This window comes from Simochromis diagramma, unplaced genomic scaffold (genome assembly GCF_900408965.1).
Source record: "Simochromis diagramma unplaced genomic scaffold, fSimDia1.1 OVJJ01000553.1, whole genome shotgun sequence".
In the NCBI taxonomy this organism is placed as follows: domain Eukaryota; kingdom Metazoa; phylum Chordata; class Actinopteri; order Cichliformes; family Cichlidae; genus Simochromis; species Simochromis diagramma.
Genome location: NW_024387095.1, coordinates 3,992,173 through 4,006,679, shown reverse-complemented (window position 1 = coordinate 4,006,679; position 14,507 = coordinate 3,992,173). Strand labels below are relative to the sequence as shown.

At 41.4% G+C, this 14,507-nt stretch overlaps 1 protein-coding gene across 1 annotated transcript in view; it reads right to left on the bottom strand.

Annotated features, from left to right (window-relative positions):
• The window catches only part of exoc2 (exocyst complex component 2), a 49,709-nt gene that overhangs the window by 18,556 nt on the left and 16,646 nt on the right, over positions 1-14,507 (bottom strand). Inside the window, exons 4-10 of the mRNA XM_040046288.1 lie at positions 14,270-14,387; positions 11,999-12,112; positions 10,423-10,547; positions 4,544-4,624; positions 3,420-3,565; positions 1,492-1,573; positions 1,291-1,393 (exon numbers count right to left, since the gene is read on the bottom strand). Coding sequence (XP_039902222.1) covers positions 1,291-1,393; positions 1,492-1,573; positions 3,420-3,565; positions 4,544-4,624; positions 10,423-10,547; positions 11,999-12,112; positions 14,270-14,387 — 769 coding nt within the window. The remainder of the gene's footprint in view (positions 1-1,290; positions 1,394-1,491; positions 1,574-3,419; positions 3,566-4,543; positions 4,625-10,422; positions 10,548-11,998; positions 12,113-14,269; positions 14,388-14,507) is intronic.

Sequence of the window (14,507 nt, the reverse complement as noted above, 5' to 3'; positions counted from 1 at the left end):
CCGTTTTTTACTTCTCGACTATCAGAATAAAAAAAAAAATTCACAATGACGCCATCATGACATTTATAAAAAATATTTTTTTATGATATGCAATTTAGATTTTCCTGAATGGTGGATGCTCATATTAAACACGGTCCAAGTGTCAAGATAATGACACTCAGTAATCCCTCAGAGACGAAAGCTCAGTCCTCTGCTCTAAATGCTTCATTTCTTGATTCTATATGACATCAATAAGAGTAGAGGTCTGGCTGTTAACACAAAGCCCCGCCCACCTAATGTACAAACCTTCTCTTGACATGGGGCACCGCATCAGAAGCAAAAACAAGCTTGTTTCAAAGACAGGATGAACTGAGAGGCTGGGCAAAGGCTCAGTATAAGATAATTGAGGAACATTTTGAACTCTGAATCATGCAGAGCAACTCTGGTCCAGTCCAGAGTCCAGAAATGAAAATGAGATGAGCATAAGCGCGCATATATATATATCTATATATATATAGATATATATATATATATGTAAAAAAAAAACCCAAAAAGACTACAATTTTATTCTGAGAGACTGACCTTGCGAGCACCAACATGTGTTCTTATCATCCTCTATTAAAACAAAGGGGGGTTTTGAATAGCTAGGCTCTTTTAAGTTAAGACATCAGATGATTCACCCCCAAAGCTGTGGCCTGACCCCCACTGCTGTCACTCTAAAAACCAGCCGTTCATTTGTTTCTCATTACAGGGTATCTTTCAAAAGTTTGAGGAACAAGAACAAAACAAGCGCACACACTCACACACACACACACACACACACACACACACACAGCTTCCACCATCCACGTGAAGAGTAAACAGGAGCTGAGTGGGCGTTCAGAGCTGTGCCTAATGTACCAGGATGAAAGATGTTGCCATTTGCCATGTGGTTGAGAGCTGGTCTCTGTGATCCTGACAGGTTGGTCTTCACAATAATAAATAGGCAGAGACCACAAGTATGAATGGACAGATGGATGAAGTGGAAAAAAAGAAGGAAAAGAAAGACAGGGGGAGAGAAAAATAGAAGCAGAAATAAGAGAGCCAGACAACAGAAATATGACTGGTGAACTGAGGAAAGTGAGAGGGGAAAAAAAAAGAAAGAGGGTGGGGGGAGGAGGTTGAAGTTCTGGTAAACGATGACACAAGCAGACATCAAAGAAACCAAAGGGAGTGGAGGGACTTGTCATGACTTTCTGCTGGATGCTGACAGAGTAGACGTGTAAAGAAAAATATCCAAACTTGAACAGGGTCATAGAATTGTAAAGAGACCTGATGTATCTTTTTTGGTCGTGAAGCGTAGACGGAGTTTGCAGCAGTTTCTCCAACAAGAGACTCCGTAGAGCTCCAATCCTCGTCTCAACCTCAGCGTACACTGCAGAAAAGTAGAGTCAAAACACTGGTAATCACCATAACAATCAGTTTAGAAAAAGCCATGATCTTCATGCAATTGTTGAAGTTAAAGCAGTTTACCTTTTTGGAAAACAGGGACCTCAGTATTGCCAAAGAGAGACTTTGCTTTCTCATAGTCATTGATCACAACATCGTAATCTCCCTGGAAAGAAAAAATAGTTCATTTCATAATGTACAGTTTTTTTAACTCATCAATCATGAGACACACTTTGAATTTAAGCCTCTCTAGCTCCACCCTCTGGTTGACAATCATTTAAGCTGCGTGTTAAAGCCTGTGGAGAGTTTATAAATCAGATTCCGACACCTATACACCCCAATAATAATAATAATAATAATAATAATAATAATAATAATAATAATAATAATAATAAACATTTGTAAAGATCAAAACTGCTTTAATTAAAACCTTTGCTTATACAAAAAAATGGAAATCAGGAAGTAGAGGAAAAAATTTGTGTACTTTGTGCCATTATGTGGCTTCAACGGTTGAAGAGCCATTGTTTTGCTCTACATATTTATATGCTTATGTGCTGCCTACTACAGACATTTCCACAGCAACTCAACTCAAACTTTTCGAGAGAACCAAACCAGGACAATGTCCCAAACTGTCCTTTCTTTCATTTAGAAAACAGCAGGGCGCAGTGTGCTGTAGTCCCACACTTACTAGTGAAAATGAAGCACCGTTTCTACTCTTACTAATCATTCAAAGCTCTTTATTCTACAAGCAGCATTTACTCACACATTATTACAGCACTTTATGCTATTCCCTGCTTTATTCTTGTCACATCCACACCAAATCCAATCCAAATCCAGGCACAGGAAGAACATGGAAACTCCACAGAGTGTGAGTGCTGTGAGGTGACAATTCTAACCACTGCATCACTGTGCCAAGTACTCTGTTTGTTTTAGAAATAGGAACTGCCTGATTAGAGGCTAAGAGAGAAAAATCTTCAGCCCACTGGCTTCCTGCGACTTCTCCTGATATTCACCTTCTCTATCTCCAGATGTGCTGACAGCTGGCAGCTTTAAGATCATTTAATGTATGATTCAACTACGGCCTGACGAATCCTCATAGTGCCTATGATGTAACCCATGTGAGTGCACTGTGTCATTGGCAGCATTCACGCCTGTGCTTGTGTACATTTCCTCACATATATTCTGATAGTTTCAGCAATCTCCCTCCAGGAATATGCTAACATTTGTTAGCCCCCACATTTTTTTAATATTGAGTTTTTTAAATTGAGATGGTGATTGTGCTTCTCTCACTGATATACGAAAAAAAAAATGCAGATGGAAATGCACAGGAAGAATTGATGTTGGTGAACAGGCTAATCCCAATAGCTGTGCATTGCCTGGACCCAACGTGTAGTTACATTTCTAGAGAGGTGCACGTTAGGTTACGCTGTAGGGTTTTAGAGGAGTTTGTGGTGATGATGTTGCTATGGCATACATTAAGTCAGGTGCTTGTGTTTCCACATCCAGCTCAGCCGATGAGGGCTGCATCTGAGGAAATAGCTTAAGTGAAGTGAAATGAGGTAGTGCATCTCATGGGGGGCATTAGTTTTTATTTTTCCACCAACTAAACAATAATAGGTCACAAGACTGTTACGTTTTGATAGCTACATTAACTGAAACAGGATTAAATGAATGGTATAACAAATAACCAGTCCTAAACATTGGCCAAAGTTTTCAGGTGCACAATATAAAACAGATGTTCATCTAATCCATAACTCAACAAAAAACAAAAGTTGGTGCTGAGGGCAGACAAACTGAGTAAAGGTGGGTTATCACCCAGAGGATGGTTCACGTCCTGTTTAGAGCTGTGTATTTTTTGCACTTGTTTTGCTGTTTCACATTGTCCACACAGGTTTTTTACCTTTTCTTTCTCTCACTAGTTAGGTTTAAGAACTAAAGAGTACTTGGTTTAGGAAATGATTGCGGTTTAGGTTAAAATGTGCCCATTAACACCTGAAAACAGGGTTAAGTACCTTCTGAATATTCCGTTCAATATTGAGTGGCAGGTTGAAGAGAAACTTGAAACGCTGCAGGACGTTGAGTGCATTGCGTGTGGAGTCAGCTTTGTCTTTCCGGCCCAAGACCTCCTGGAAGAGAGTATCGGCAGTATTGCTCGCTCCTACAAGAAAGACGAAGTGAGAAAGAGTGAGAGAGAGTGAAGGAGGCTGGAGAAAATGAGAAACTAGGATCCTATATAAATAAATGCTGATACCACATTTCCCTCTTATTGCTGGTCTCTGGTTTTCTTCCCGCTCTGGATGTTATTTGACACAGAGAGAGGAGCAGGAGCAGAGACTGAGCTGCTAAGGAGAAAGTGACGGCTATCTCTTAGTCAGGCTGCTTGGTGGGACCTTTGCACAGCTGACTTACTTCGTGGGTGGCCTTGGATGTGCCGTCAAATAGAAAAAAAACTCGAGTTCTTCTAATCAAAACAAAACTCCACCCGCAAAACAAAATCCCTGAAGGAAAAACAGCACGAGACCAAACAGGGGAACATCTAACATTTTTCCCTCACCAATCTTAGCTGTGACATTTCACAAGACTATTTCGTGATAGTCTGACTGGCGCCTACGGTAGTTTGAATCTCTTGGTTTTTGGGGGTGAACGATAGACTGGACCCACTGGGCCATGGGCCCTCAAGTCTGGGATGAAAGCTATGTCCGGCTACGAGGTTTATTTATACTAGAAAAGGGGAAAGACCAGCTTCTTGACCCTCCATTAGAGCAGTCCCATTATCATGTGTGACATGAAATGGCGGACACACGTGCACGCACACGCAGGATCTGCACGCTAAAAACAGAACAATCTGCAACGGTGAAACAATGTAGACGTGTTTGGTCTGACGGCACAGTGCATCAGAGTCTGCGACAACTCCTGGATGCTGAAGGTGGGTGATCTACAGCACTGCACTGGCTCGTCGCATACTCATTCTCTTTTTTAATGTAGGCTATTCCTGGGCAGTATTACCAAAGCCCCGTGTCACTGAGATGTTGTCAAATTCTGGAACTTTTATTGTATTATTAAGATTTCTAAATTAAAACACCCCCTGAAAAAGCATCTTGTGGAGTTTTTGTCTGCACACTGATTGAACACTTACTGTTGAGGATGTTTTCTAGCCGCTGAGTCATTGATCCCTCCACTTTCTCTGTGCCATCAGATTCCAGCTTCTGGTGGATAGCTGCAATAAATAAATAAATCACTATTAGCTTATTTCACAAAATTTAAAAATCATAACTTAAAGCATAGAGGGGTGAGAAATGTAAGACTGGTTTTACGTTCCCAACGCTGCAGAGTAACCAATCCCCGGGAACATTTTCAATTTCAGGAACCAAAGGTAAAACAAATAAACATGCCCTACCCCCGTGGTAGATGGCAGATAACTGCCTTGGTTCTCCACCCACAGATGCTGTTACTGAAGCCACACACCCCCATGGTTGTTCCCACGCAACAAGGACCTGACCTTGTCCCAGCGAACAACTGTATTGGATCAATTCACCTAACCAAAGCCATCAACAACAAAGTGTGGTGGTCTTGGGACATTTGGAGCCCTTTGACCTGGAGGTAATGTGAATCTTAAAATGTTTCCAATTTTGGGAAGAGCAGAGCTTGAGGTCTGTATACCAAAAATGACTGTACTGGGAACGTGGTGGGGAGCAGGAACTCTCTGATGGTTTGTATCAATCACTTAGCAAGAAGAGCTTTACGCGGGAGAGGGAATTTTTTTTTTTTTTTTTAAAGGAACGAGGGGAGAAAAGGAGAAAAAAAAAATAGGGAGAGAAGGCAGCGGGGCTACCCCAGTATATAAATAAAGAAGTGGGCAGCTGGGTGGTGAGAGCTGCAGTGTGGGTTTATTGACAGAGTAGAAGAGAGTTGGAGAGGGTTTAGAAGACTTTCTAATACGCACTTGTGAAGCAACTCAAATATGTGACAAGCAGACACCTAAAGAATGAAGACAAGATAGAAACGGATGGCAAAAAAGGACAGTACACCTCTCCATTTCCTTCTCTTCATTTCTGTCCTCCCTCTGTTGTTCTGATGCTGGCTGTTAGCAGAGCTTGACAGCAGAGGGAGCGGGAGGCAAAGTGAAGGGGGAGCGTTCTGAAAATAAATATATGGGTCCGTTCTGACAGACAGAAGCCTCAAGGCAGAGACCGAGGTATTCCTAAAAACACCCAGTTCAAACATGCCATTGCCTAATCAGTATGGACGTCACTGGCCTCTTGCTCTTGAGCAGCAGAAAATGAGGCCAGATGCCGGTTTGGTCAAAAGCTCAGAGACGTGGGAGTGTATACAGGAGATGGCTGAATTAATAGGACTAAACACAAAAGAAGACACATGCATACACTCAAGGTCTGCTTCATGTCTCCACACTCCTCCTTGCCCTACTGCCAGTTTGCGTGTCCTCTGCATGTGTCGCACACTGAAGATCTCATGACGTCACAGCTAACCTAAACATTAGGTCAGGGTCCGGATAACACACGAGCCAGGACCTGAGGAAGAGCTGCAGCTCCTGCTTAACTTCCTGGAACCGTCGAGGCAAAAAAAGAATAAGAATAAAAATACAGTGTCCCTGGTTTCTAAAGTCGGCAATGTTTTGACTCCAGCAGGGGATGGGGACTCGGGGAATAGGCCCTGGGAATCGTGCATTTTTGGAACACGGTAGCTATTCCGCTTCCTGCGTCAATGGGAGACTTCCTTTTCACACAACAATGAAAAACCACAAATTTCAACATTTTAGTGGCAACAACCCCAGTCCCTGACGGACTGTCAGTCAGTCAATCAGCCAGTTTGTCTGCGTGCTTCTGGGACGCAGACAAACTGGCTGACTGTGTGCGTCTGGCTGATGGCTTGGTCACATTTGTCACCGAGGCTCCATGACCAAATGTTCACTACAGCCAAACCCCATCCATGTGTGTGCTGGTTCACAAGCAGTGGGTTACTTTTGTTGTTTGTTTTTTTAAAACTGCTAAACAATTCCTTTCTAAACATAAACAAAATACTTTGTAATCCACAGAAATTTGGTGGTATAGAAAAAAAACCCAAAAAACAAACAAACATGTACAAGTGAACAGGGTTTCTTCAGCAGCATAAAAATAACACCAACACAAAACACTACCTTAACTATAAAACAGAGCTCATACATGTCAAGGAATTTGAAACATACAAATGTACAAGGGTTTAGAGCTGCTTAAAAATGTACATTTGCAGCATTCCAACTCAAGTGGCCTCCAACATCAGGACTGGCAGGGCTGAGTATATCTGGCAGTAAGCTTGATCACCAAGTATAGTAAAAGCAATTAGACTGTTAGCTTATGTGACAGGAATCCATGCAATTTCTGGTCATTTCTGACCCTCTGACAAGAAACAGAAAATCTTTATTCCTCATTAAGTGAGGAAGATATTTACCTTTGAAGCTGGTAAAGCCTTTTTCAGAGGCACTGAAATTTTCCCTTTACAGAATGTAAGATTTCTACCTTTGTACTTGGTAACTAGCACACTTGACAAAGTTAAGCATGACTTTGTGTCTGATACCCTATTAACCTAATCCTACGTCTACCCAGGGCTGGTGTTCAAAGGCCTTTGTTTCAAAAGTGCAAACATGAATCTGTTTTTTTAAACAGCGTCTGACTGACACTTTATTTGGTTGTGACTTCACAAATTAGTATTACCGAATGGAAATTAAAAACATGTTTAATCTATTTATATACATTTTATTTACATTAGATTTCTCTCGGCGCTCGGTCTTGTTATGTGTTGGTGAGCTTTTTTTTTAAGCTCCTTTGTGCAGTGAACATGCACTCTTGCAATATGCTAGTGCAGCACGGTGGTGCAGTGTGCAGCACAGCTGCTTCATAACAAAAAGGTTCTGGAGTTGAACCGGCTGCTTGTCTGATTAGTCTGCAGAGGTGTGAAGGAGGACGTTTATTCAAAGTAAAGTTTAAAGAAACATTTTGTTTTCAACAACCTAACAGGACTACTTTTCAGCTTTCACTTATTGTCACCACTATTTAGATGTTCTTCTCAGCTCGTTTTCTGCTGGGTAACCTTGTTTCTTGATTTGCCAAAGTCTAAATTAGATAAGGTGATATGAGATTTTATTTTGCCATTTGTGCTGGAGAAGCTTAGCTGTACTGGAGAGCAATTAAGAGGCAATTATTTTGGACAAGAAGAAGAGAGGGAGAGGCAGAAAGTCCACAGATGTTCAAGTCAGAATCCTGCTGTTTGTTCTAAACATTTTCTAGCTGCCTCATTTCTTTTCCTACATTTGGCTCCTTTCTGTTGTTTCCACCTTGTCGGCAGCAGTACACTTACATTGAAGAAGAAGAAAAAAGCTCCAGACGTCGCCTATTAAAGTCATCAATAAAAATCTCACATGCAAGCAGAACTGAAAATAAACAGGAGAGGAGACGAGAATGTTGTAATGGTGACGAAGAGGCTTGGAAGCATTCAGCAACTTCTAATGCAGCACATTCTGAACTACGAGAACACATAAGTGCCCTGTTAAGTTTTTCTATTCACTGTTAATTTTTTTCTAATTCTAATGGACACTTTTCAGATGAGGTTCATTTGGACCAATTCAGAACTGCAGAGAGCTGCCAAACATCGAAGAGAGACAAAGAAAGGATTCACAGTTGCTCTGACAGCTGTGTTAACGAGGTCTGGCAGTATAGCTGGCAGGCTCAAAAGCAGCATGCTGGCTGGTATGTTGGTTTGGCTGACCATACATAATGTACAAAATAGCTCCACTTGAGCCATCCGTTTTGGGCCTCCACTTCATTTTTTATGACTGAAAGCCAAATTTTGGCATAAAAAGGATGCTGCAGGCCTGCAATGAGTCATAGTGAGCAGACACGATTCAGGAAGTTGAAAAATGAATTTTTAGTCATAATTCCTCTTCAAACATGAGACAGTTTCTGTTCTTAGTTCACTAAAAATGTCTTTTGAAAATCAGTGGTCACACAGCTTGAACATAAAGAAATATCTCTAAGCAAAGCTTGAAAAATCTACACAGACGTTGAATTTCTTTAATAAAAAAAAAGGTTCTTTTGTCAACTGGAAGAAAGTTAATATGACGAAAACCAAAAACTGCTAGTTTACACATTAGGAAGATCAAAAACACCATTAGTAGTAATTTGAAGACAAATTTCATGCCATCTGATTATGTAACACTATATACACTACATTCACAGACATACTCCCGCAGTGAAATACCTGTGACCTTCTGTTAGCTTAGAAATGCTCCACTACATTCAGCAATTAGTTTCTTGGTGTGTCTGCATGCAATGAAATGGTTGGCCATGTTGCGTACCGTCGGGTGAGCTGAAATATTGAGCCGTCTTCAGTTCTCTGGAGATCAAGAAAGCCCCGTGCTAATCCCCGGGGTGCCCAAAGGTCACCACCAAGTCAAATTTAAATCTTATTAAAAGCACTTTTTAAATTGAACTTGTGACATTTTTGGGGGAGTCATAGAAATATCAAAGAACAGAAATATCATTGGCTGGCACACAGAGCAATTTCTTTACTCAGCATTTCAAAACTTTAACCAACAAAAGTAACTGTTAATCTCAAGACATTTGTCATTAAGAGTGATGCTTCTCATTTCTACAGATTAGCAAGCAGGTGGCAAACAAGTTCAGAGGCCTATTGATACCCACTAAACCAAATCATGACGGATTTTAGTATTTTGGGGGTTAATTTTCTGGCTACAATCATTTAATTGGCTAATATATCCTGTCAGCCAACTGTTAACTCTGTAAAAAGCCAGAAAGAGTTAGTCAACCTATGAAGTACGAGCTTAACAACACAGTCCTACTGGGAAATCTAAATGTGTTTTGATGCACCACCCAGGAGCACCACCCGTAATGTCATACAATGACAATAAAGAGATTCTTCTATTTCTGTTTTAGAAAGGTATTGTGTGCTGGAAATTCATGTGGTAATGTGACTATACTACAAGCATTTAAGATTTTAAAGGTCCATTTAAGACATCTGAAGAATGTTTAGGGGAACTTAGTCATCCTGAATTCTCTGTTGGCTCCACGCAAATTAATTTTCTATACAGTTGACACAAAGTCTTTGGTAGGTGCTGCCTTATATCCATCTCAGAAAATTCACACAAGCCAGAAAGCATCACAATAGTATGTGCTTGTGAGTCACAGGTCACATGAGTCCATCCATGGAGCACTGCTTCCCTTCAACCCCTGGAAACTGTACATTTCCCATTGGTGCAGTGGGCACACAGTAGGCACGCTCAGTCTGAACGTGAGAATGACTGCGCATTGTTGCCATTGGTCATATTGGGTCTGTTATCGGCACTATCAGTCCTAATACTCTGGCGTGCATTGTGTTGGGCTGCTCCGTTTATTTAGATTCAGCCGCTAACAATGAAAACATTGCCTCTCTTCCAACCGCGGCACAAACATACGGAAAGCAATAATAATAATGATGGAGGCAGAAAAGTGTACATATAAATAGTAAGGGGAAGTAACTGAGCAGCTAAGGCGGGAGCAAAGGGTAAACAGACAAAAGTATGAATGATGAAGTGAACAATCGATTTGAGGTACCTGGCAGAGCGACAGCCGTCGGTCTCTGCTACCTTGAAATCTTTTTTGCATGCAGAGGTCAGTGAGTGTGTGCATGTGTGTGTGTTTACGTCGACTTTTCAGAGTGAAGCGAGAGACTGTGTGACAGGTGAGAGCTGATCTCATTTTGATGGAGGTGAATTAACTGTGTTGTGGTTGGCCAGTGCAACTTCAGTGCCAAGTAGAGGGCTTTCACACGGCATCCAAATGAGCCTCTTTAATCAACTGCTGCTAAACCGCATGTGGGGGAAAAAAATCCAAAGACACACTCTTCCAAAAATCAAGAGCCATTTTCTAAGAGGAGAGTGAAGAGTGATGATTTGTAATGTAGTGTATTAATCAGACATCATTTGGGGCACTTCCACAGCACACAAAAATGTGTTAATTCCCTCACCTGACAGAGCGTCCTGAGCCTCAAAGAATGTACTGAGGCCTCCTTTCACATAGGCCAGACTCCCCTCGTTCTTCTTAGTAGCCTGCTTCTTCAGATTACTGGCTGCAATCTTCAACTGATCGAAGCTGTGAAAACAACAAAATGACACTGTCAGTATATCAAAGCTACAACTAATGATTACTTTCCATTTTTTTAAATAAAGACATAAACCATGAAGGTTTTGTGCAACCAACAGCCCAAAACATACAGTCATATTTTTGAAACTTTGTGCGTGTGTTTCTGTATGCGCAGAGACACACACACATCTGGGGGCACTTTGAGTGCGTGTGTCTGTGTGTCAGTCTCCTCGGTGAGGTTTCCTCCACAGGAAGAAACAGTCACCCAGTGAGGTCCAAACAGAGGCCCCTGCTAATGCTGAATCCCGGGGTCTGGGTTACTGGAAGGCTAAGCAGGGGGAGAGGAAGCCAGGAGAGTCCAAAATAACTCTCCTCTTCTCTGCCCTGACAGCCTTTTGGGTCAGCAGGCTGCCTTGTCTACATATAGAAACTTAGTGAAGAAAATATAACCTAATTTCAATGGCACAAAACAAAATCATTTATTACTGGCTACTACCTATTTATGTAAATTACTCTGTGGTGATCTCATCTGTAAAATTAAAAACAAACAACCCACCCCACTTTTGCATCTTCTTAGGTAATTTTCTCTATAATAATTATGTTGTTACTGTCACACAATTAGAACGTAACAGGTTATGATCAGTAAGAGAAAAGACAGATATGCAATTTTGTGATAAACAGTACATTAAACTTATTTAACAAAACTGACTATATAGTAAATAGTGAATGACTTCAGATTCAGCCCATGTGTACATTTTTCAGTTTATTCATTGCCATCCCTTAGATTGCACTATATGGTGACAAATTATGATTATTATCATCTGACTATCAGATATTTATTACTGCACTGATTTATACAGGAATGTTTGAATTGTTTCAGCTAATTGTCAAACATGATGGCGTCTGGGACTAGCCTGCAGACAACCTAAATCCAGCCTGAACTGCTACTTAACTCAATTCATTCATAATGATCAGATTGTTACACTGGAATGTTATATTTTTCCTTGTAACCTGCAACCATATTTTAAATTAGCTGTTAACATACTAGTGTTAGTAATGTGTGGCCCTCTGATTATTTTATCCAAGTCAGTAGTTAGTAAAGTCATAAGATCATAGCAGCACTAATCACACCTATTGGCAAGGAGTAATATTGGAAGAGTTCAGTCAAAGAGGCACAACAAACCAGCAGCAGTTGCTGAAAATGATATACGAGCCTTGAGTTTGCTCCTATACCAGGATTAGTGTGAGTTTTACTGATGCACCTTATGTATTACGCTGTAAGCTCCTGTCTTGTGTCGAAGTAACTGAGTTAAAGAAAATATGAGCTTCAATTTTTGGTGGACCTCTGTGAAAGGTAGAGATATTTTACTGCTTGTTTTTCTATTTTCCTTTCCTCTTTCCTATTGTTAGTTATGAGAGATGGTAGCTTAACATGAGTGACAAAGTAGGAGCTTGTGTACCTGGAGCCTGCATGGTTTTCTATGAGGTACCAGGTCGCAGAGAAGTTCTCACTGGTGAAGTCTGCGCTCATTCCTGGAAATGTCAGCTCCAAATCTTTAGGTGAGATTTTGCCTCTGAAAGAAGACCGAGAGAAAAAAGATGAAGATAAAACTCGACAGTTAAATAAAACAAAAGAACAGAGTAAAAACTGTGGTGGAATTAAAATAAAGAAATTACCCGTATAAATGTTTTTATAGTAAACTGTGTGTGAGCAGACTTTCGTAAAACAATTGAAGTCATTTTTAAATGTGACGTGTGGGAGATCAAGTCCTCCAGCAGGGGGCAGTATCCGGCGGGGATGTACTGTGGCTGGGAGAGCTTGGCGTGGGAAGTGCAGTGTGTGACGCCTGGTTCCCCCTGGAGGACCCAGTACTCATTAAGGAAGCTTGATCTTTACTAATGACCTGTGGCCTACACAAACTAAACCCCTCCCCACCACCAGCACCACCACCACCCACTCTGCAGTCACACATATGTACAAAACCCACATAAACAGTGCAGCATTTAAGTAACAGAAACACAAAATCCATGTAAAAGAACACACTCCGTGACGTACTCGCACGCAGGCGTGCGTGCACACACACACACACACACACACACACACACACACACACACACACACACACACACACACACACACACTCCAGTGTTGCTATCATTATGCACCTATTTAAATCTAATATACATGCTTCTTTTGCATGTCTTATAATTTTTTCCTATTCTCTGCTGTAGTTGATGTTTTGTCATGTTTGCTGTCCTTATATGCACCTCTTTTATTAGTTCAGCTGGAGCCTTCTTCCTGTAAATCTGGGTTTTTCCCTTCGCACCATCCATTGCTCATTGGGGGCCTGTATGATGGCTTGGGAAATTTTATCTCTCATAAAGAGAGGACTTTTGCTGTGAACGGGCATGGCATCTACATAAAACTGAATTACTTCCTAGCCCGCTTGATTCCACTCGGAGCATGGATTGCAGCAGCTCTGGCTTCAACTTGTGATAAACCGTGCTCATCCTGTAATGATAAAATTTACTTCTGCTAATATTTAAGTATGCAGGAATCTGACCACATGCAGATGCCGACACCATTTTCTTTTATTTTGTCTTTGTAACTTCTCCATCTTTTGTGGCAAGCAAACACTAAACAAGCAGTTTTTCAGCTCCTCATCAAGTTGCCTTTGAACATTTAGCTAGGGCCAACTTTGTTAGTAAACCTTGAAATATCACCACTGACAACAGTAAATGTTATATTTGACAATATGTTGACAAGATGCTCAGTCAACAAAGCTGGTGAACCCCTAATTTACTGGTCTTTGTAATGCTCCACAGGTAGCTTTTTATAAGCTTGGATATTAACAGGTATTACCCAAGCATTGTACCCCTGGTAGGAAATACAGCACACATAACAAACAGTTAATATTCAGTGAGTGTAACCATTTAATGCTCAATCTGTCTGAAGTTGTTCAAACACTTGGAAGTTTTAACTAGTCCAAGCATTACGTTATGAACAGCTGGTGCAAACAGCCCAGCTGAGTAACCTTCCAGGGACGTCACTACACAAAAATGTACACAAACACACAGACCAGACAGACAACAGGGTGATGCTTTATGATGAACAAAAACATCTCTACCTTCTGAGTGCCTTTGTGTCACAAATTAAGAGCAACTGCTGGGACACAGATAGCGATAGCGTGTTTGTATATTATAATCAAAGAGACTCTTGTATGCTTCACATAGTGCCTGCTTAATGCATCCCTAGGACCAAGTGAATGCTACAGCCTGTTTATGGGGGTCTTGCTCCTGACCATGAGCGGTCACTTGCCCCCGGCCCCTAAACCAAACAAACACTAAGCTAGAAATGCCAGAACATGACAACACAAACTATACATTACAACTTGTGTATTCCCTGCCTGGCACGTGGGAGGCAGCAGCATGTTCGCTGCTCTCAGGCGCTCTACAAATGTGTGGGTTTGCTGCCTTAGCTTTTATCTCTTTATCGTCATCCTGTCTGCTTTATACACAATTATTGTGTTTCCACTGCCTGTGTGAGCGGTTAGAGGCTGTTCAGCCATTGCTGTGCTGGCATAATATTTCAAACGCTGGCATATGGGGAGAGTTTGTTTCTGTTTAGGGATGTAAACCATGACTCAATGGCTGGAGCACTTGTGTTTATGGCGGTGGGATTGTGCCGAGCCATTTTTCTGCGTGTGTATTTGTACGCTCTTGGTTCATACTTGTCTATGTCGATGCCCAGGGGGTTGCTGGGGCGCAGTGACAGCGGAGAGATTCCTTTGTTGCGGTCTGTCCTGAAGGTTAATTCATCCACCCATACTGCAGACTGATCTAGGATACCTGCGGACAGGACAGGTGAGACGCTGTGACCGAGATATCCTCCACACTACAGATGTACTCACACACACACACACAGACAGTGACTCAAACATGCAAATGCACGACAAATATGCATTTATT